The sequence below is a fragment of the Oncorhynchus nerka genome, linkage group LG15 (assembly GCF_034236695.1).
Source record: "Oncorhynchus nerka isolate Pitt River linkage group LG15, Oner_Uvic_2.0, whole genome shotgun sequence".
Lineage (NCBI taxonomy): Eukaryota > Metazoa > Chordata > Actinopteri > Salmoniformes > Salmonidae > Oncorhynchus > Oncorhynchus nerka.
Window position 1 is genome coordinate 12,290,707 of NC_088410.1, and position 22,453 is coordinate 12,313,159.

Sequence of the window (22,453 nt, forward strand, 5' to 3'; positions counted from 1 at the left end):
AACTGGAAGGTTGCAAGTTCAAATCTACAAGGTACAACTCTGTCATTCTGCTCCTGAACAGGCAGTTAACCCACTGTTCCTAGGCCGTCATTGAAAATAAAAATTTGTTCTTAACTGACTTGCCTGGTTAAATAAAGGTAAAAAAAAATTGAAGTTTTACATTCCCAGACAGCTGTTTAGTGGAAATACTGACCATGACAAACCATGTCCCCTAATCACCAATCAAATAAATACACTTTCTGTAAAACTGCCTTTTCTCTGCAGTCCTTTTTACTGAATCCTGAAATAGTCATATGTTCAAACTAACAGTTATTTTCCCTGCTTTATTTCAATAAACAATAGTCAAACTTCAGAACATAAGGATTCTCTCCAGTGCGAGTTAGCTGGTGTTTCTTTAGGTCTCCTAGGCAACTGAACCTTTCCCTCACACAGAGCAGAGGTACGGCTTCCCACCTGTGCCAGTGAAAAGGTAGATCTTCAAATTTGATGACTGACTGAATTGTTGTGGAAATTCTTGCACTGGGACACTCAAAGTCAATATTAAAATGAATCACCCTTTATTGTCAGCAAGCTGGAGAGGTCACAGTCAAACTTAGATGCACAAGTACCAGTTTAGGACACCAAAGATAAGATGCACACAGAACATGTAATTCATTACAGAACCTTTCCACAGCTGTTTTTTTTGGGGGAAATATAAACTGGTGAAACTACCCCCACATTGATAGTAGAGTTAAGGCTTATCCCCTATGTGAGCAAACTGTTGTCTTCAGATTCAATGACCCAGCTTTTATCCTGTGTGAGCTCTCTGGTGTTTCTTTAAAGCTGATGATTGGCTGAAACTCTTCTCACAATGAGAGCAACAGTAAGGCTTCTCTACTCTGTGGGATAGCTGGTGTCGCTTAAGGTTTCCTACCAGACTGAAACTCTTCCCACACTGAGAGCAGACGTGAGGCTTATCTCCTGTGTGAGTTATCTGATGAGTCTTCAGAGTTGATAAATGACTGAAACTCTTCCCACACTGACGGCAGTGGAAGGCCTTCTCTCCTGTGTGAGTTATCTGGTGCATCTTCAGAGTTGATGATTGACTGAAACTGTTCCCACATTGGGAGCAGTGAAATGATTTTTTTCCTGTGTGAATCAGCTGGTGTTTCTTTTGGAAATATAAACTGGTGAAACTATCCCCACATTGAGAGCAGTGGTAAGGCTTCTCTCCTGTGTGAGTTATCTGGTGTGCCTTCATTTCACATAACCTGCTGAAACTCTTCCCACATTGAGAGCAGAGGTAAGGCTTCTCTCCTGTGTGAGTTAGCTGGTGTTTTTTCAGAGTTGACAACTGACTGAAACTCTTTCCACATTGGGAGCAGTGGTAAGGCTTCTCTCCTGTGTGAGTTCTCTGGTGTGACTTTAAGTCTCTTGGATGTCTGAAATCCTTCCCACACTGAGAGCAGTGGTATGGCTTCTCTCCTGTGTGAATTAACTGGTGTGCATTTAGGTTGGCTAACTGACGGAAACTCTTCCCACAATGAGAGCAGAGGTAAGGCTTCTCTCCTGTGTGAGTTAGGTGGTGTTTTCTCAGAGTAGATAACTGACTGAAACTCTTTCCACATTGGGAGCAGTGGTAAGGCTTCTCTCCTGTGTGAGTTCTCTGGTGTGTCTTTAGTTGATCCGAATGACTGCAACCTTTTCCGCAAACAGTGCAGAGGTATGGCTTCTCTCCTGTGTGAGTTATCTGGTGCGTCTTGAGTTTGCTTGGTGTTTCACATATCTTCTCACATTGACCACACGGGTATGTCATAATCCTTTTTTGAGTCTGTTTTGATTTGAGGTGAATTTGACAAATAAAGCTGCCTCTGCAATCTGAGCAGGGTCGGGGCCTACAAGTGTGCCTTCTAAACTCCTCTGGCTCATAGAAACTAGTGAAGCAGTCCATGCAGTGGTGATGTTTCTGTCTTGAGTTCCTCCGTCTGTGTTGTTTATGGTTTCCTGATGCTGTGGAACTGGGCTCACTGTCTGAACCTGGGTTGGAGCTCTCTCCTGTGGGAATATGAACAGATATGGGATTAGAATCAGGAACAGCATTGACATGTTTTTTGAAAGACTTGTTTAAAGGCCTAATGCAGCCGTTTTGATATCAATATCAAACTATTTACTGGGTAACAATTAGGTACCTTACTTTAATACACTGAACAAAAATTTTAAAATGGTAGAAGCAATCATTTCTAAAATTATACTCATAAAAGGAAATCAGTAGACTGAAAAACATTCATTCGGCCCTAATCTTTGCATTTCACAACCGGAAATACAGATATGCATCGGTTGGTCACAGAAACCTTTAAGAAAAGGTAGGAGTGTGGATCAGAAAACCAGTCCGTATCTGGTGTGACCACCATTTGCCTCATGCAGAGCAACATCTCCTTCGCATAAAGTTGATTAGGATGTTGATTGTGGCCTGTGGAACATTGTCCCACTCCTCCTCAATGGCTGTATGAAGTCTCTGGATATTGGCGAGAACTTGAATAAGCCGTCATACACATCGATCCAGAGCATCCCAAACATGTTCAATGAGTGACATGTCTGGTGTGTATGCAGGCCATGGAAGAACTGTGACATGTGACTGGAACTGTGACATCTTACTCAAAACGAGGAAACTGAAGTATGCTGGTATGTGAATAATGAAATAACATGAAGGCTAATATTTTTAGGCACTCTCAGTAGACCATTTAAAAGCCCTTTATTATTAGGCTACTGGGCTAATGGCCAGGATGAAAAGACAGCTATGTGATGCTGTTAAACCAGCCAGGATTTAGGAGTAGGGTAGGATGTATGTAAATACCAGATTCACCAGCACAAAATGAACATCTCTCTACCATGGACACTGTGTCATGGCTGGATAGGTTGTGGTTCCACTCTCTAAACCAACTGTGTTACCTAGGAGACCTGCTGTTTGTGGGTCTGAAACGTTCATTTTAGAGCTGCATGAAACTGTCAGTGTTGTGTGTTTTTAAGGACTGATGCGGTAGCACAGAAAGGGGCTCTGATGACACCACCTTCGCTGGATCAGCACACACCGTCACCACTGGCTCCGCCTCTTGAGTGGGGGCCGGAGAGCTGGCCCGAGGAGATGCCTTGCATTCGGGCACCGCCCCCAGATGGGGGAGATATCTGGCCCGAGGAGATGCCTTGCATACAGGCACCGCCCCCAGATGGGGGAGATATCTGGCCCGAGGAGATGCCTTGCATACAGGCACCGCCCCCAGATGGGGGAGATATCTGGCCCGAGGAGATGCCTTGCATACAGGCACCGCCCCCAGATGGGGGAGATATCTGGCCCGAGGAGATGCCTTGCATACAGGCACCGCCCCCAGATGGGAGAGATATCTGGCCCGAGGAGATGCCTAGCATACAGGCACCGCCCCCAGATGGGGGAGATAGCTGGCCCGAGGAGATGCCTTGCATTCGGGCACCGCCCCCAGATGGGAGAGAGAGTGGATCATCGACGGAACGAGGAAGAGCTAGACTAGCAGTAGAATTTGAATGGGTTAAACTGATGCAAGAGTTGGGGATCGAGGATGCATCTGTCATTAGTAATGTTTCACAGTAACATGTCAAACTATAGCTCGCCACAAGGTTAGAATATGACTCAGCGCTAAAAACCAACCTGGTCCTGAAAAGAGTATATAAGGAGTGCCTTCCTTAAGAGGGCATGATAGTGCTACTTGACATATCACCGACAGACAGCTTGTGACACTTCAACTATCATCAACCTAAAAGGTCATATCTGACTTTCATACTCTAGAACAATTGTATCACTTGAATTCTGATTTCTGAACGAGACATACTGAGACAACTACCCTCCACACTCCTCGTGCTGAATACATCCACCTCCTAACCAGAGGGGATAAACAGCGTCAGTGGTATTGGGTCTTGATCTCTGACTTCTGAACGAGACATACTGAGACAACTACCCTCCACACTCCTCGTGCTGAATACATCCACCTCCTAACCAGAGTGGATAAACAGCGTCAGTGGTATTGGGTCTTGATCTCTGACTTCTGAACAAGACATACTGAGACAACTACCCTCCACACTCCTCGTGCTGAATACATCCACCTCCTAACCAGAGGGGATAAACAGCGTCAGTGGTGTTATAAGTTGTATTTGTCTCAAACCGTTCTCTTCAGTAAATCATAGTACAAACTTCTAGTAGGAGAAACAGACACTGAGTGATTGGATAAGCCTCTGGAGAAATTGTGAGTGGAAGAACATACTCTTTGGGGACCAACCAGGTCATCCTACGCTAAAGTAATTAACAGCTTGTTGTAATACATATAGAAGGTAATTAACAGCTTGTTGTAATACATATAGAAGGTAATTAACAGCTTGTTGTAATACATATAGAAGGTAATTAACAGCTTGTTGTAATACATATAGAAGGTAATTAACTGCTTGTTGTAATACATATAGAAGGTAATTAACTGCTTGTTGTAATACATATAGAAGGTAATTAACTGCATGTAGTGGCTTCCTTTAGTTTTTACCATAGCCACTGCCCAAGCCTGAAGCGGGTTGTTTGGTACGCATACAGTCCACAGTCAAGGTTTCCAAACGGCCAAACATTCAATGACATCCAGGGATATGGTGCAACAAAAATGTTTATTCTTCTTATATCTAACAAATAAATGATTCTTCAATCAACTTGAAGCATAGAATACTTTATATGGAAAATACATATTATGACCTGTCTGTATGTCTGTATGGTCAAAAAACTATACCGCTCCCGCATCTAGCAAGGACTCCTCCCCTCCCGAAGGCCCAACTTCCTGCCTTTATCCTAACACACTTACCACAATACAATGAATAGGCAAGAGGGGGGGCCAAAAACTAAGTTACACTAACAACAAATGAATATATCTCAATCAGGTAAATATAAATCATAAAGGTACGTACCTAATATTTCATCATTTACATTATTATTTAATATATTTACACAAATATACAGGAGCTCCATATGTTCGGTCTTTTATACAAATATGTCCAAATGGGCTCTAACAAACTGCTTGTTGTAATACATATAAGGCATTAATAGTAGTAAGTGTTTTGATGATGTTTGATGTTATAGATTAAGGATCAGAAAGAAACTGTAATAACGTGTACAACTGTGTGAACTGCAAACATTGAATAAAAAGTAGAAACTAGACCCAAACCCCTCGGGGAGAGAACACCTCTGACACTCCCAATCTACGGGAACAAGTCTAGTTTCAACACTAAAGACAATATGATGGTTTGGACAGAATAATCATTTTATTGCAACAGGTATCCTCTATATTAATACTCAGGTAGTATTAGTGGACGGACATAGACTGTAAATGGTAACTAAAGTATAGCTTGTGTGAGTCTAGATATAAGAGCATACAAGGGGAAAGTAAAACCCAGAGGTACTCTAAGTCTGATTGATATTATCTAGGATCCTGAAACCAGCCTAACGGCACCACACAAGGCTAATCTCAGAATAAAAGGGCAGGATACATAACCAGGCCAGTCTGGAGGACCTGTGAGTCACCTGTTAGCCGGGTGACATAAGAACTTGAGTGAGACGACTTGTATCCCTCTCGACGGGGGCACCTTAACGGTCCTATAGCAAAATCCCCTACAGCGACAGGACACGCCTCCAATATTGCCGCCCCTCCCACCTCAGCACAAGTGAGCTGATGTTAGACAGGTACATAGCTGATCCTGGCGTTGGGGCTGGAAAATGCCAGTGCTCATGTTCTTACATTAGGAAATTCCAAACTAACATGTGTTTGACACTTGGGCCTCTAATCGCCAGCTGACAACAGGCCCAGAATGTTAAAGCCTCAATGAAATATTTAGTTTTTTAAACTTTTTTATTTTACTATGCAACTCAGTGCATAGTAAAAAAAATGATACTGTGTTATTGACTTGTTAATTGTTTACTCCATGTGTAACTCTGTGTTGTCTGTTCACACTGCTATGCTTTATCTTGGCCAGGTCACAGTTGTAAATGAGAACTTGTTCTCAACTAGCCTACCTGGTTAAATAAAGGTGAAATAAAACATTTAAAAAATGAACAAGTTCTTATTTACAATGACGGCCTACCAGAAAGCAAAAGGCCTCCTGTGGGGATAGGGGCTGGGATTTAAAAAAAAATATAGGACAAAACACACATCAAGACACCACATAAAGAGAGACCTAAGACAACAACATAGCATGGTAGCAACACAACATGACAACAACATGGTAGCAACACAACATGACAACATGGTAGCAACACAACATGACAACAACATGGTAGCAACACAACATGACAACATGGTAGCAACACAACATGACAACAACATGGTAGCAACACAACATGACAACATGGTAGCAACACAACATGACAACATGGTAGCAACACAACATGACAACATGGTAGCAACACAACATGACAACAACATGGTAGCAACACAACATCACAACATGGTAGCAACACAACATGGTAGCAACACAACATGGTAGCAACACAACATGACAACATGGTAGCAACACAACATGACAACAACATGGTAGCAACACAACATGACAACAACATGGTAGCAACACAACATGACAACAACATGGTAGCAACACAACATGACAACAACATGGTAGCAACACAACATGACAACAACATGGTAGCAACACAACATGACAACAACATGGTAGCAACACAACATGACAACAACATGGTAGCAACACAACATGACAACAACATGGTAGCAACACAACATGACAACATGGTAGCAACACAACATGACAACAACATGGTAGCAACACAACATGACAACAACATGGTAGCAACACAACATGACAACAACATGGTAGCAACACAACATGACAACAACATGGTAGCAACACAACATGACAACAACATGGTAGCAACACAACATGACAACAACATGGTAGCAACACAACATGACAACAACATGGTAGCAACACAACATGACAACATGACACAACAACATGGTAGCAACACAACAAGGCAGCAGCAAAAAACATGGTACAAACATTGGGGACAGACAACAACACAAAGGACAAGAAGGTAGAGACAACAATATATCACAACTGTCAGTAAGAGTGCCCATGATTGAGTGTTTGAATGAAGAAATGGAGATAAAACAGTCCAGTTTGAGTTTTTTGTTTTGCAGCTCATTCCAGTCGCTACCTGCAGCGAACTGAAAAGAGGAGTGTGTTTTGGGGACCTTTAACAGAGTGTGACTAGCAGAACAGGTGTTGTATGTGGAGGATGAGGGCTGCAGTAGGTATCTCAGATAGGGGGGGAGAGAGGCAAAAGAGGGTTTTCTAAAGAAGCATCAACCAGTGCATCATGCGACAGGTAAACAGAGATGACCAGTTTGCAGAGTAGTATAAAGTGCTGTGATGTGTCCTATAAGGAGCATTGGTGAAAGTGCTGTGATGTGTCCTATAAGGAGCATTGGTGAAAGTGCAGTGATGTGTCCTATAAGGAGCATTGGTGAAAGTGCAGTGATGTGTCTTATAAGGAGCATTGGTGAAAGTGCAGTGATGTGTCCTATAAGGAGCATTGGTGAAAGTGCAGTGATGTGTCCTATAAGGAGCATTGGTGAAAGTGCAGTGATGTGTCCTATAAGGAGCATTGGTGAAAGTGCAGTGATGTGTCCTATAAGGAGCATTGGTGAAAGTGCAGTGATGTGTCCTATAAGGAGCATTGGTGAAAGTGCAGTGATGTGTCCTATAAGGAGCATTGGTGAAAGTGCAGTGATGTGTCCTATAAGGAGCATTGGTGAAAGTGCAGTGATGTGTCCTATAAGGAGCATTGGTGAAAGTGCAGTGATGTGTCCTATAAGGAGCATTGGTGAAAGTGCAGTGATGTGTCCTATAAGGAGCATTGGTGGCCAGTCTGATGCCAGAATGGTTCAATCATCACTGGCTGTCTAATAAATCACTGTTTATTTCATGAAAATAATTTCAAATATATTATTTTATCATTTATTTCCCTGAGTGTCCTTTTGCCATTGAAATGCTCAGTCTGATCTTCTGGGCATGTTGATACAAATGTAAATATATTTACACACACAGCCCTGATTGGTGGACAGAGAATACCCCGCTTACCCCTTCAAAGTAGGAGGATACAAGTGCAAATAAAAGATGACTGGTCATTCAGATCAGATTGTGATGTCATGATCTGGGCCAAAAACTCCATCCCCCCTGAACAGGCTGAAATTCCAGGAATTATTTTCCAAACAGGAAAAGTTTTTAACTTCACTGCCCCTTTAAAACGAGGTGAAACCAAGTTACTCTTCAGAAAGAGCCCCCAGATTGGTGTAAATAATAGTTCTGGAATCTCCTGTGGCTGTCAATACACCAACCGCTCTCCGTACTAAACTACTGAACTTACCTGAGTCAGTGTTACCATCTACTTCTTCCCTGTTCTCCACTTCTGTGACCACCCTCTCCTCCTCCTCCTCTTTGAGGGCCATGTCCTCCGCCTCCTCCTCTTTGAGGGCCATGTCCTCCGCCTCCTCCTCTTTGAGGGCCATGTCCTCCGCCTCCTCCTCTTTGAGGGCCATGTCCTCCGCCTCCTCCTCTTTGAGGGCCATGTCCTCCGCCTCCTCCTCTTTGAGGGCCATGTCCTCCGCCTCCTCTTTGAGGGCCATGTCCGCCGCCTCCTCTTTGAGGGCCATGTCCTCCTCCTCCTCTTTGAGGGCCATGTCCTCCGCCTCCTCTTTGAGGGCCATGTCCTCCGCCTCCTCTTTGAGGGCCATGTCCTCCGCCTCCTCTTTGAGGGCCATGTCCTCCGCCTCCTCTTTGAGGGCCATGTCCTCCGCCTCCTCTTTGAGGGCCATGTCCTCCGCCTCCTCTTTGAGGGCCATGTCCTCCGCCTCCTCTTTGAGGGCCATGTCCTCCGCCTCCTCTTTGAGGGCCATGTCCTCCGCCTCTTTAATCTCTACCTCTTCCTTGACTTCCCTCTCCTCCTCTTTGACTATCACATTGAGTTCCAGTGGTTGACTACAGTCCTCCAGCTTCACTAAGACCATCTCTGGACCCCACTGTGAGCTTCTCTGTGCTGGAACACCACAGTAAGAACCCGGGGACTTGGATTCAGACATGGAAGACTATAGTAGGATTCAAAAGAGGCACAAACAAAATGTAAGAGGAGTTTCACAAACAGGGTGAGTTTCACAAAATACTGGAACAGCTTAGATAACAAAGACATATTCCATCCAAACTAATACAAAGCCATATTCCATGTATACTAATACATTTTGCTAGCTGGCATTGCTGTGGGAAAGGTACAGCTAACGTTGACAGTGTCGAGTTAGTTGGTTTAGCTTGAACTTACAGACAAATTCAAATGTCACCTTTCTCACTAGGATGAAACGATCTAGCTAGATAGACATTTTACCAGCAAGAAGTTAGCTTGACGCAATCGCGAACCAAAATGTAATTTCATTTGTAATCTCTAAATGAACAGTTAGCTAATGATTAAGGTTAGCTACTTTAATTGAGTTTGTTATCTAAAGCTGGCTAACTAGCTAACGGCCTTGCTAACTAGCCATACTAACTTACTAGATAAGGGTTGCCAATAGATTTATGCCATTTTAAAGATGGACAATTCACATATCACATAGTTAACATGTCTGTCTTAATAACAAATAACGTTATCATTCACAACAAAGTCTTGAAGATAAACTCACTTTGTCGGTATGACAGAAAGCCAGTTAGCTTGGCTAGCCGTTTTAATGGGTAACTTAGTAAGCAAGCTAGCTAACGTTAGCTCAAATTGATTTGTTTACACACGAGCTGGTGGACGTGGACAAATAATCCCACTACTAATGTTAACCTAAGGAAAATGTACAGAATATGTGAGAAATATTGATCTTACATTGAAACTGGAATTGGCAGCTCTTGTTGTTCTAGCTAGCTAGCGTAACTTCTTCAGTGAGGATTAACTTCTTCTTTGATATAATGGCGTCCGCAACAATTATTTTTGGATTCCGCCACCTACTGTACAGGTGGATAATAAGGACCCACAAAGGGAGAAAAACATGCATGGTAAAAAAATTAAAACCTATACAAAACTGAGCAACGAAATGTTAATTAAACTAAATCAGCCTGCTTTTCTGTTTAATCAGGTTCCTACACAGGTTCATAAGGATCCTGTGATGGTGGGACATTTCCTGGCAACAGTAGCCCATGCAGTGTTTCTGCCGTTAAGTCTTGGAGGCCCAAAAACTTCTGACACCTTTATTAAGTTTGCCGACGACACAACCGACAACGATGAGACAGCCTATAGGGAGGAGGTCACAGACCTGGCCGTGTGGTGCCAGGATAACAGCCTTTCCGTCTGCTCCATTCTCATCGAAGCCTGTAGTGGAGCAGCTTCAAGTTCCTTGGTGTCCACATCACCAACAAACTATCATGGTCCAAACACATCAAGACAATATTGAAGAGGGCACGACGAAGCCTATTCCCCCTCAGGAGACAGAAAAGATTTGGCATGGGTCCTCAGAACCTCAAAAAGTTCTAAAGCTACACCATTGAGAGCATCCTGACTGGTTGCATCACTGTCTGGTATGGTAACTGCTCGGCCTCCAATCGCAAGACACTACAGAGGGTAGTGTGTACAACCCAGTACATCACTGGGGCCAAGCTTCCTGCCATCCAGGACCTCTATACCAGGCGGTGTCAGAGGAAGGCCCTAAGAATTGTCAAAGACTTCAGCCACCCTAGACTGTTCTCTCGGCTACCGCACGGCAAGCTTTACCGGAGCGCAAAGTCTAGATCCAAAAGGCTTCTTAACAGCTTCTACCCCCAAGCCATAAGACTCCTGAACAGGTAATCAAATGGCTACCCAGACTATTTACATTGCCCCCCTCAACCCTCTTATACGCTGCTGCTACTCTCTGTTTATTATCTATGCATGTTCACTCCATCTACATGTACATATTACCTCAATTACCTCGACTAACCGGTGCCCCCGCTACATCAAAACCTTACCACTTCTGGTTATTATGACTACACAATATCAACACCATACCATTCCTAGTTACTATGGCTACACAATGTCATCACCATACCACTCCTGGTTACTATGACTACACAATGTCAACACCATACCACTCCTGGTTACTATGACTACACAATGTCAACACCATACCACTCCTGGTTACTATGACTACACAATGTCAACATCATACCACTCCTGGTTACTATGACTACACAATGTCAACACCATACCACTCCTGGTTACTATGACTACACAATGTCAACACCATACCACTCCTGGTTACTATGACTACACAATGTCAACACCATACCACTCCTGGTTACTATGACTACACAATGTCAACACCATACCACTCCTGGTTACTATGACTACACAATGTCAACACCATACCACTCCTGGTTACTTTGACTGCATTCACTTTTCCTGAAGCCTTCTTCACCGTCCTTGTGACTTCAAAAGAGTTTCCCAAATAAACATCATTATCCAAAAAACATTCTCCAACAAGCAACGATTCATCAGACTCATTTCCACAACAATTTCTCCCTTTATGTTCCATTCTTGGACTTCACTGTTGTCCACTCATCCTTCTCGCTAACTGTCCTCGACCTGCTTTCAGCACGACACTTCTGTTTCCGGCATCATCCCTATAGTGTCATACCAGGGATTAACTTATTCAATGAGGTTTAACAGAGTTTGGCATCCAATAATTATTGCATTACAGCCATCTACTAGAATGGAGAATATCTCTATAATATTTTTCAAGCAAAGTATAATGAACAGATACTCTGCCATCTAACACTACACTCAGAAAAAAAGTATACATTCACAGTGTCAGTCAAAGGTTTGGACAAACCTACTATTCAAGGGTTTTTCTTTTATTTTGACGATTTTCTACATTGTAGAATAATAGTGAAGACATCAAAACTATGAAATACTACATGATTCTGTACAATGTGTGTAAACAAAAAAAGGATTAATAAATCAAAATAAATTTTATTTGAGATTCTTCAAAGTAGCCACCCTTTGCCTTGATGACAGCTTTGCACAACTCTTGGCATTCTCTCAACGAGCTTCATGAGGTAGTCACCTGGAATGAATTCAATTAACAGCTGTGCCTTCTTAATTAATCTGTGGAATTTCTTTCCTTCTTAACGCGTTTGAGCCAATCAGTTGTGTTGTGACAAGGTAGGCGGTGGTATACAGAAGAGCCCTATTTGGTAAAAGACCCAAGTCCATATTACGACAAGAACAGCTCAAATGACATGGTCAGTCAATCTGGACATTTTCAAGAACTTTGAAAGTTTCTTCAAGTGCAGTCGCAAAAACCATCAAGTGCTATGATGAAACTGGCTCTCATGAGGACCACCACAGGAAGGAAAGACCCAGACTTACCTCTGTTACAGAGGATCAGTTCATTACAGTTAACTGCACCTCAGATTGCAGCCCAAATAAATGCTTCACAGAGTTCAAGTAATAGACACATAACATCAACTGTTCAGAGGAGACTGTGTAAATCAGGCCTTCGTGGTCTAATTGCTGCAAAGAAACCACTACTAAAGGACTCCAATAAGAAGAAGAGCCTTGCGTAGGCCAAGAAAGACGAGCAATGGACATTAGACCGGTGGAAATCTGTCCTTTGGTCTGATGAGCCCAAATTGAAGACTTCTGGTTCCAACCCCGTGTCTTTGTGAGGAACTTTTCTTAAATGGAAGCAAACGGAATGAAACAGGGATAAACTTACCTTTGTCCAACAGAAACTCTAATGTGCAACTGTTGGACTAATGACTAATGATTAAACCCTAGATCAGCTAGATGCAGGCAAGTGTGCAAGGCAGTATTGAACACGTCTGTCACCTTGATTACTCTAAATTATCTCGACCTCTGCACCTATGTTTTAAACTTTAATTCATAGGCCAGGTTGTAGCATCCTCATGATGGGTAGAGGGGAAATTAGTATCATGTAGTAGCCTAAACCTATCGATGTTCCATTGATCTGGATGAATGGAATATGAATGACAGTCATCCAGTCTGCTGTAATAGAAATAAGGCTCATACATTTAAAATATATATTCCTTCTCATCTTAAAACGGCACCGACCGCCATTGCTTTACTTACAGTATAGCCTCCCTGTAAAGCACCAGATATAATGACTCTTCAACCCTCCATAATAAAGAGACAGGATACTTACAATAGTTGTATTTATTTTCTGCCATTTAGAAGTTTTTGTTGTATACATTTTCCGTGACTAAATTATATATATATATATATTTTTTTTTTAAAGCGATATAGAAATCCAACTAGAATATATGATGTCTGTGATTACTCAGGATTCTCTATGGACAGATATTAGCTATGGATTCCACAATGTCAACTTCACTCAGTTTTCTCTACCGTGCTGCCTTTTTGGTGATTCCTGAAATAGGGATATGTTCACAATAAAGCCTTATCATACCAGCTTTATTTTAAGAACATGGTAAGGAATCTCTCCAGGGTGAGTTAGCTGGTGTTTCTTTAGGTCTCCTAGGGGACTGAATCTTTTCCTCACACCGTGCCAGTGAAATGGTGGGTCTTCAAATTTGTTCACTGACTGAAGCTTTCCACACAGGGAGCAGCTGCCACAATCCTTTGTATGTCATTTTTTACCCCCTTTATCTAACCAGGTAAGTTATTATTAGTCATAATTAGCTGGTGTTATTTTGGAAATAAACTGGTGAAACTATCCCCACATTGATAGAAGAGTTAAGGCTTCTCCCCTATGTGAACAAACGGGTGTCTTCAGATCTAACGACACAGCTTTTCTCCTGTATGAATTCCCTGATGCTTCTTCAAATTTGCTGATTGACTGAAATGCACAGAGCAGCGGTATTGTTTCTCTCCTGTGTGAATTAACTGGATGTTAGGTGGTGTAAATGACTGACACACTTCCCACAATGAGAGCATTGCTAAGGCTTCTCTACGGTGTGGGTTAGTTGGTGTCTCTTTAGGTTTCCTACCAGACTGAAACTCTTTCCACACTGAGAACAGTGGCAAGGTTTCTCCCCTGTGTGAGTTATCTGATGTTTCTTCAGAGTTGATGAATGACTGAAACTTTTACCACACTGGGAGCATTGGAACAGCTTTCCACCCGTGTGAATCAGCTGGTGTTTCTTTAGGAAATATAAACTGGTGAAACTATCCCCACATTGAGAGCAGTGGTAAGGCTTCTCTCCTGTGTGAATTAACTGGTGTGTATTTAGGTTGGCTAACTGACTGAAACTCTTCCCACAATGAGAGCAGAGGTAAGGCTTTTCTCCAGTGTGAGTTAGGTGGTGTTTCTTTAGGAAATATAAACTGGTGAAACTATCCCCACATTGAGAGCAGAGGTACGGCTTCTCTCCTGTGTGAGTTATCTGGTGTGGCTTCAGTTCAGATAACGTGGTGAAACTCTTCCCACATTGAGAACAAAGGTAAGGCTTCTCTCCTGTGTGAGTTAGTTGGTGTCTTTTCAGACTTGATAACTGACTGAAACTCTTTCCACATTGGGAGCAGTGGAAAGGCTTCTCTCCTGTGTGCGTTCTCGTGTGTGACTTTAATTCTCTTGGAGATCTGAAATCCTTCCCACACTGAGAGCAGTTGTATGGCTTCTCTCCTGTGTGAATTAACTGGTGTGTATTTCGGTTGGCTAACTGACTGAAACTCTTCCCACAATGAGAGCAGAGGTAAGACTTCTGTCCTGTGTGAGTTAGGTGGTGGTTTCTCAAAGTTGTTAACTGACTGAAACTCTTTCCACATTGGGAGCAGTGGTAAGGCTTCTCTCCTGTGTGAGTTCTCTGGTGCGTCTTTAGATGGTCCGAATGACTGCAACCCTTTCCACAAACAGTGCAGTGGTATGGCTTCTCTCCTGTGTGAGTTCTCTGGTGCGTCTTTAGTTTGCTTGGTGTTTCACATCTCATTCCACATTGACCACACGGGTATGTCGCCTTCGTTTTCTGAGTCTGTTTTGATTTGAGGTGAGTTGGACAAATAACACTGCCTCTGCAATCTGAGCAGGGGTGGGGCCTACAAGTGTGTCTTCTCAACTCCTCTGGATCATAAAAACTAGTGAAGCAGTCCATGCAGTGATGATGTTTCTGTCTTGAGTTCCTCCGTCTGTGTTGTTTATGGTTTCCTGATGCTGTGGAACTGGGCTCACTGTCTGAACCTGGGTTGGAGCTCTCTCCTGTGGGAATATGAACAGATATGGGATTAGAATCAGGAACAGCATTGAAATGGTCTTTAACAGTCGTTTTTATATCAATAACAAACCATTTATTGGGTAACAATTGAGTACTTCACTTCAATACACTGAGCAAAAATATAAATTCAAGAAGCAACAATTTCAAAAATGATACTCATAAAAGGAAATCAGTGAATTGAAAAACATTCATTAGGCCCTAATCTATGGATTTCACATAACTGGGAATACAGATATGCATCGGTTGGTCATAGATAAGGGGCGGCAGGGTAGCCTAGTGGTTAGAGCGTTGGACTAGTAACCGAAAGGTTGCAAGTTCAAATCCCCGAGCTGACAAAGAACACGGTAGCTTATGCCTGCCCATACCATAACCCGACCGCCATCATTACCACTCTGTTCACAACGTTATCAGCACATGACACCATACACGCTTTCTGCCATCTGACCGGTACAGTTGAAACCAGGATGCATCCGTGAAGAGCACACTTCTCCAGCGTGATTATGGTAGAGAATTGAACATTAAAATTATCTAGCAACAGCTACTGCTCCCTAAAAACTTGAGGTATCTTTGGCATTGTGTTGCGTGACAAAACTGCACATTGTAGAGTGTTTTATTGTCCCCATTTCATGTACTGATCACACTGTTTAATCAGCTTCCTGTCACACCTGTCAGGTGGATGGATTCTCTTTGCAAAGGAGAAATGCTCACTAACAGGTATATAAACAAATGTGTGCCTCAAATTTAAATACACTTTTTGTGCATGCACATTTCTGGGATGTTTTCTTTCAGCTCATGAAATATGGGACCAATATTTTACAGGTTGCGTTTACATTTTTCTTCAGTGTAGATTTCCATTGAAATTGTGAAGGGAAAAAAATAAGCTTTTATAGCAACAAAAAAAAAACTTTCTCCAGCAAGAACTTTGCACAATTTACCACATGGTGACATCACCAGGGAAGCCTCAACTCCCGGACACACAAGTCTGCTGATTACAAGGTCCTGTGTAAAACAGCAACTAACAGGACATTTTTTAAATCACACTTTTAGTGTTAGTTTCATCAGCTGTCGTACAAAATGATGTAAAACACAGGAAAAACTGCATTTTGAGTGCACTTGGACTTTAAAATCTAGATTCCTTCATTAAACCAATAACAAAGAAAACACCACATCTCTGTTGTGGTAAAACTCTGAGGGATGGGCTTTGAGAAATTGTTAGAGGAAATTATAGTTGAAATGATTAATTATGTATACATTATTGATTAGAACCATTTATTCTAATACTATTATGTTATGGTATGAAAAGTATGAGTTCTTGGTTAAGCTGTAACTGAAAATGTAAGCAGAACGAATTAATTGTCTGTGCCTCTTGGGACATTTAAGGGAGAAAGAAGATATAGCTTTACAGACAAGATAAGAATGTTTGGATTATGTTCCATTAGTGGGAGAAAAGTATATCTTTTAGACAGATTGGAATGTCTGGTTTATGAAGGGAGTAGAAAGCATCTCCGGACCTAAAAAAACGGGGCTATCGTGGGAAACTGATTATGTCATTTTCAGTTTATAACCTGTGGAAATCTGTGTATGTAGTTAGTACTCTCTGGAATTAAACGCTCTTACCTGGCTTTTAAGACTGGTCTCGATCTACTTCATGCATAATTAATGAACTTACACCTCATTAATGAATTAGAAACGAGTGCGAATTTGGTTTTGGCAATAAAACATACAGGAATTTAGAATTCCTCTATCAGAAATGTAACCACTCTCAAATTAAATAGACAGATCTGAAGATGCAAGGACTGACAATGCATGATATCAAAATTATAGTTTTAACCATGTTTAGAGGCGATACAGTGTTTGGTTACATTTAACATTGTTTACAAATATTGGAGTAAAACAAGCTTGTATGTTTGGTTCTGATGGGGAACGACCAATGAACTACAAGCCATTTCTAAGTTACATTCATCAAGAATCAATAGGTAAATATCATTTTTTTCAACGTCACAAAATAGATTCTAGATTTAAGAATTTTCCCCATTGTACACAAGGTCCAATGAAAATGTTTACTTCTGCTTTGTCCCTGAAAGACACAGGTTGGAGAGGTGGGAGCAGGGGACTTCCATACTATGGCTCCCGTGGAGCAGTTGTTGTGGAGGGTTAAGTGCCTTACTCAAGGGCACAACAGCGGGTGATGACGTCTAGGATTTGATATCAGATAGTAGCAACCTTCCAGTTGCACAGCTCACCTTCCGACAGAGTTTTGGAACCTCCTGGGGCTGCCAACGCACCAACTTCTCTGCAGGACCCGGAATTCAAACTGGCAATCCTTGGTCGCTGGCTCACCTCTCTAACCGTTAGGCTGCCGGCCGCCCCTTTAAACAAACACAATATGGATGTTCCAGGAAAAAAAATGTTTCTTCTGCATCGCTTTGATATTTTAAGAAGAAATTGTGCACCAATAATGACTTTTAAAAGCTTGTTATATTAAATGACCACAGAGAAGTGCAGATATGTAGCATTTTGACAAGTCCCTCCTATGCACCTCAGTGGCGTCTTGGACGATTTTAACCCATTGAACACCAAAACGTATCGACATTTTCACCATCATTGTAAAGCCCTAGTGGTGACGTTGATGCTTCTGGAAAGTCCTTTCTGAACGTTATTATTTATTTCATGTGATTAGTGACTCATTTACCACCGTCCCTCATTTCAAGGTCAAACCCGTTTTAAGACGGTGAAACTATTCCTTTTTGGAAAGAAGAGGAGGGCGCTCAATCAACGTGATGGTGAAACTATTCCTTTAGGGAGAGAAGAGGAGGGCGCTCAATCAACGTGATGGTGAAACTATTCCTTTAGGGAGAGAAGAGGAGGGCGCTCAATCAACGTGATGGTGAAACTATTCCTTTAGGGAGAGAAGAGGAGGACGCTCAATCAACGTGATGGTGAAACTATTCCTTTAGGGAGAGAAGAGGAGGACGCTCAATCAACGTGATGGTGAAACTATTCCTTTAGGGAGAGAAGAGGAGGACGCTCAATCAACGTGATGGTGAAACTATTCCTTTAGGGAGAGAAGAGGAGGACGCTCAATCAACGTGATGGTGAAACTATTCCTTTAGGGAAAGAAGAGGAGGACGCTCAATCAACGTGATGGTGAAACTATTCCTTTAGGGAAAGAAGAGGAGGGCGCTCAATCAACGTGATGGTGAAACTATTCCTTTAGGGAAAGGAGGGCGCTCAATCAACGTGATGGTGAAACTATTCCTTTTTGGAAAGAAGAGGAGGACGCTCAATCAACGTGATGGTGAAACTATTCCTTTTTGGAAAAAAAGGAAGACGCTCAATCAACGTGATGGTGAAACTATTCCTTTAGGGAAAGGAGGGCGCTCAATCAACGTGATGGTGAAACTATTCCTTTAGGGAAAGAAGAGGAGGACGCTCAATCAACGTGATGGTGAAACTATTCCTTTAGGGAGAGAAGAGGAGGACGCTCAATCAACGTGATGGTGAAACTATTCCTTTAGGGAAAGGAGGGCGCTCAATCAACGTGATGGTGAAACTATTCCTTTTTGGAAAGAAGATGAGGGCGCTCAATCAACGTGATGGTGAAACTATTCCTTTAGGGAAAGGAGGGCACTCAATCAACGTGATGGTGAAACTATTCCTTTTTGGAAAGAAGAGGAGGGCGCTCAATCAACGTGAGTCGAGGTGCAATTTATAAAAAATAAATCATCATCGCAAAGGAAAATCATAACTGGCACTTCCCTTTGTGGGATTCTTCTGATGAAGGACAACGTAGACTGAAACATTGACCTTTAACCTTGTTTAAAGAAAACAAAGACACATAGTTTCTACATTTCTACATAGTTTTTATCTACAGAAACATTGACCATCTAGTAGTCAAATCATAGTGTATAAACAGGTGAGCTGGTTCTACTCTTTATGTATGAACAGGTGAGCTGGTTCTACTCTTTATGTATAAACAGGTGAGCTGGTTCTACTCTTTATGTATAAACAGGTGAGCTGGTTCTACTCTTTATGTATAAACAGGTGAGCTGGTTCTACTCTTTATGTATAAACAGGTGAGCTGGTTCTACTCTTTATGTATAAACAGGTGAGCTGGTTCTACTCTTTATGTATAAACAGGTGAGCTGGTTCTACTCTTTATGTATAAACAGGTGAGCTGGTTCTACTCTTTATGTATAAACAGGTGAGCTGGTTCTACTCTTTATGTATAAACAGGTGAGCTGGTTCTACTCTTTATGTATAAACAGGTGAGCTGGTTCTACTCTTTATGTATAAACAGGTGAGCTGGTTCTACTCTTTATGTATAAACAGGATAGCTTACTCAAAACGAGGAAAATGAAGTATGCTGGTATGTGAATAATGAAAAAACATTAAGGCAAATATTTCAAGGCACTCTCAGTAGACCATTTAAAACCCCTTTATTATTAGGCTACTGGGCTAATGGCCAGGATGAAAAGACACCTATGTGATGCTGTTAAACCAGCCAGGATTTAGTAGTAGGGTAGGATGTATGTAAATACCAGATTCACCAGCACAAAATGAACATCTCTCTACCATGGACACTGTGTGTCATGGCTGGGTAGGTTATGGTTCCACTCTCTGATCCAACTGTGTTACCTAGGAGACCTGCTGTTTGTGGGTCTGAAACGTTCCTTTTAGCGCTGCATGAAACTGTCAGTGTTGCATGTTAAGGACACGCCTCCAATATTGCCACCCCTCCCACCTCAGCACAAGTGAGCTGATGTTACACAGATGTTAGACAGGTACATAGCTGAACCTGGCGTTGGGGCTGGAAAATGCCAGCGCTCATGCTCTTACAATTCCAAACTAATGTGTATTTGACACTTGGGCCTCTAATCGCCAGCTGAAAACAGAGCCCATAATGTTAAAGCCCCCATGCAGTATTTTTAATAAATCACTGCATGTTTTTATTTCATGAAAATAACTTCAAATATATTTGTTATCATTTATTTCCCTCAGCCTCCTTTTGCCATTGAAATGCTCAGTCTGATCTTGTGGGCATGTTGATACAAATTAAAATATATTTACATACACAGCCCTAATTGGCAGATAGAGCCTACCCTGCTTACCCCTTCAAAGAAAAAGTTACCAGATTGGTGGAAAGACAATAATAGTTCTGGAATCCCCTGTGGTTGTCAATGCACCAGCCTCTCTCCATCCTGAACTACTGAACTTACCTGGGTCAGTGTTCCCATCTACTTCTTCCTCCTCTTCCCTGTTCTCCACTTCTGTGAATGCTCTCTCCTCCTCTTTGAATGCTCTCTCCTCCGCCTCCTCTTTGAATGCTCTCTCCTCTGCCTCCTCTTTGAATGCGCTCTCCTCCGCCTCCTCCTCTTTGAATGCTCTCTCCTCTGCCTCCTCTGTGAATGCTCTCTCCTCCGCCTCCTCTGTGACTGCTCTCTGCTCCTCTGTGACTGCTCTCTGCTCCTCTGTGACTGCTCTCTGCTCCGCTGTGAATGCTTGCTCCTCCGCCTCCTCCTCTTTGTATGCTCTCTCCTCCGCCTCCTCCTCTTTGTATGCTCTCTCCTCCGCCTCCTCTTTGAATGCTCTCTGCTCCTCTGTGAATGCTCTCTCCTCCGCCTCCTCTGTGACTGCTCTCTGCTCCTCTGTGACTGCTCTCTGCTCCTCTGTGACTGCTTGCTCCTCCGCCTCCTCCTCTTTGTATGCTCTCTCCTCCGCCTCCTCTTTGAATGCTCTCTGCTCCTCTTTGAATGCTCTCTCCTCCGCCTCCTCCTGTTTTAATGCACGCTCCTCTGCCTCCTCCTCTTTTAATGCTCTCTCCTCCTCCTCCTCTTTGAATGCTCTCTCCTCCTCCTCCTCCTCCTCTTTGAATGCTCTCTCCTCCTCCTCCTCCTCTTTGAATGCTCTCTCCTCCTCCTCCTCCTCCTCCTCTTTGAATGCTCTCTCCTCCTCCTCCTCTTTAATCCCTCTCTCCTCCTCCTCCTCCTCTTTGACTATCACATTGAGTTCCAGTGGTTGACTGCAGTCCTCCAGCTTCACTGAGACCATCTCTGGACCCCACTGTGAGCTTCTCTGTGCTGGAACACCACAGTAAGAACCCGGGGACTTGGGTTCAGACATGGAAGGCTATAGTAGGATTCAAAAGAGGCACAAACAAAATGTAAGGTGAGTTTCACAACTGGAACATCTTAAAGGAATATATCTAAATATTCCAGCCACTAATACATTTAGCTAGCTAGTATTGCTTTGGCGATTGTACAGCTAGCGTTAGCAACGTTAAGGTAGTTGGGTAAGCATTAGCTTACTGACGAATTTTACTGTCACTTTTTTTTACTGTCACTTTCTCACTAGGATGAAACGATAGACACATTATCAGCAAGAAGTTCATTTGAAACATTGCCGAACCAAAATGACATTTGATTTGTAATCTCTAAAATGACCAATTAGCTAATGATTAGGTGCTGAAATTAAAATAACTAGCTTGCTAGCTAGCCAGCCTTAGAAACAGCCTAGCTAACTAGCCATGCTCACTTATTAGCCAATATATCTTTGCCATCTTGAAGATGGACAATTCACACATCACACAATTCACATTACTGTCTTAATAACAAATAACGGTATCATTCACAACAGCATCTTTAAGAGTTGCTTGGCATGATAGATAGATAGAAACGTTCGTTAGCTTGAGTATGCATTTTAATGACCAGTGAGTAAGCTAGCTAACGTTTGCTAAAATGGCTATTGTTTACACATAATTTGGTGGACGTGGATAAGTAATCCGCCTACTAATGTTTACATATGGAATCGTTTCAGAATATATTAGAAATCTAGATCTTACCTTGACGCTTGACATTGAACTGGCAGCTGTTGTTGTTCTATCTCGCGTTACTCCTTCTTTGGTTTAACGGCGGGTGGCATCCAATATAATGTTGCATTACCGCCACCAACTGGACCGGAGAATAAATAAATTATACTTTGTGATAGAAAAATACAAATTACCCTGCCAAGTATTGTTGATGTTCTCGGTATCCATAGCCAGAATAGCCAAAGGTTTCCTGTTATACTCATCATACCTTGGTTTTTGTGGTAAGTAAAATATTTTTTAATAATGGTTTTCATTAACATACATTGTCCTATGGGATATTCATTGGCAAGGTAAGGAAGGAGGATGGTAAATTTGACATGCATAACATATACCAATTAACAT

General features: G+C 42.3%; 3 protein-coding genes across 5 annotated transcripts; all 3 read right to left on the reverse strand.

Moving 5' to 3' along the window:
• Nucleotides 1-534: 534 nt before the first annotated feature.
• LOC115126530 (zinc finger protein 436-like) lies at nucleotides 535-10,166 on the reverse strand. Of its 2 annotated transcripts, none has more exons than XM_065000970.1 (3): nucleotides 9,905-10,166; nucleotides 8,417-9,134; nucleotides 535-2,034 (listed from the first exon to the last, which is right to left on the reverse strand). In XM_065000970.1, the coding sequence occupies exons 2-3, from the start codon at nucleotides 9,126-9,128 to the stop codon at nucleotides 788-790; spliced, it is 1,959 nt and encodes a 652-aa protein (XP_064857042.1). In that variant the 5' UTR covers nucleotides 9,129-9,134; nucleotides 9,905-10,166; the 3' UTR covers nucleotides 535-787. The 2 variants fall into 2 exon arrangements, with proteins under 2 accessions (XP_064857042.1, XP_064857043.1); XM_065000971.1 differs by lacking the exon at nucleotides 9,905-10,166 and adding an exon at nucleotides 9,717-9,880.
• Nucleotides 10,167-11,870: 1,704 nt separating this feature from the next.
• Nucleotides 11,871-17,569, reverse strand: LOC135560006 (oocyte zinc finger protein XlCOF6-like). Its single transcript, XM_065000988.1, has 2 exons — nucleotides 17,487-17,569; nucleotides 11,871-15,227 (listed from the first exon to the last, which is right to left on the reverse strand). The coding sequence occupies exon 2, from the start codon at nucleotides 15,121-15,123 to the stop codon at nucleotides 13,972-13,974; it is 1,152 nt and encodes a 383-aa protein (XP_064857060.1). The 5' UTR covers nucleotides 15,124-15,227; nucleotides 17,487-17,569; the 3' UTR covers nucleotides 11,871-13,971.
• LOC135560004 (cilia- and flagella-associated protein 251-like) lies at nucleotides 17,056-22,160 on the reverse strand. 2 transcript variants are annotated; one of them, XM_065000985.1, is made up of 3 exons: nucleotides 22,085-22,160; nucleotides 20,463-21,372; nucleotides 17,056-17,612 (listed from the first exon to the last, which is right to left on the reverse strand). In XM_065000985.1, the coding sequence occupies exons 1-3, from the start codon at nucleotides 22,097-22,099 to the stop codon at nucleotides 17,452-17,454; spliced, it is 1,086 nt and encodes a 361-aa protein (XP_064857057.1). In that variant the 5' UTR covers nucleotides 22,100-22,160; the 3' UTR covers nucleotides 17,056-17,451. The 2 variants fall into 2 exon arrangements, with proteins under 2 accessions (XP_064857057.1, XP_064857058.1); XM_065000986.1 differs by lacking the exon at nucleotides 17,056-17,612 and adding an exon at nucleotides 17,721-19,057.
• Between the last annotated feature and the right edge of the window lie 293 nt (nucleotides 22,161-22,453).

Excerpts from the sequence above, each read along its gene's own strand:
- LOC135560004 (XM_065000985.1), bottom strand. Across the intron at positions 17,613-20,462 it reads AGATGGGAACACTGACCCAG|GGGCGGCCGGCAGCCTAACG; the intron begins GTAAGTTCAGTA and ends GTTTGTTTAAAG.
- LOC135560006 (XM_065000988.1), bottom strand. The coding sequence starts at position 15,123 with ATGGACTGCTTCACTAGTTTTTATGATCCAGAGGAGTTGAGAAGACAC.
- LOC115126530 (XM_065000970.1), bottom strand. The coding sequence starts at position 9,128 with ATGTCTGAATCCAAGTCCCCGGGTTCTTACTGTGGTGTTCCAGCACAG. Across the intron at positions 2,035-8,416 it reads AGATGGTAACACTGACTCAG|GAGAGAGCTCCAACCCAGGT; the intron begins GTAAGTTCAGTA and ends ATATTCCCACAG.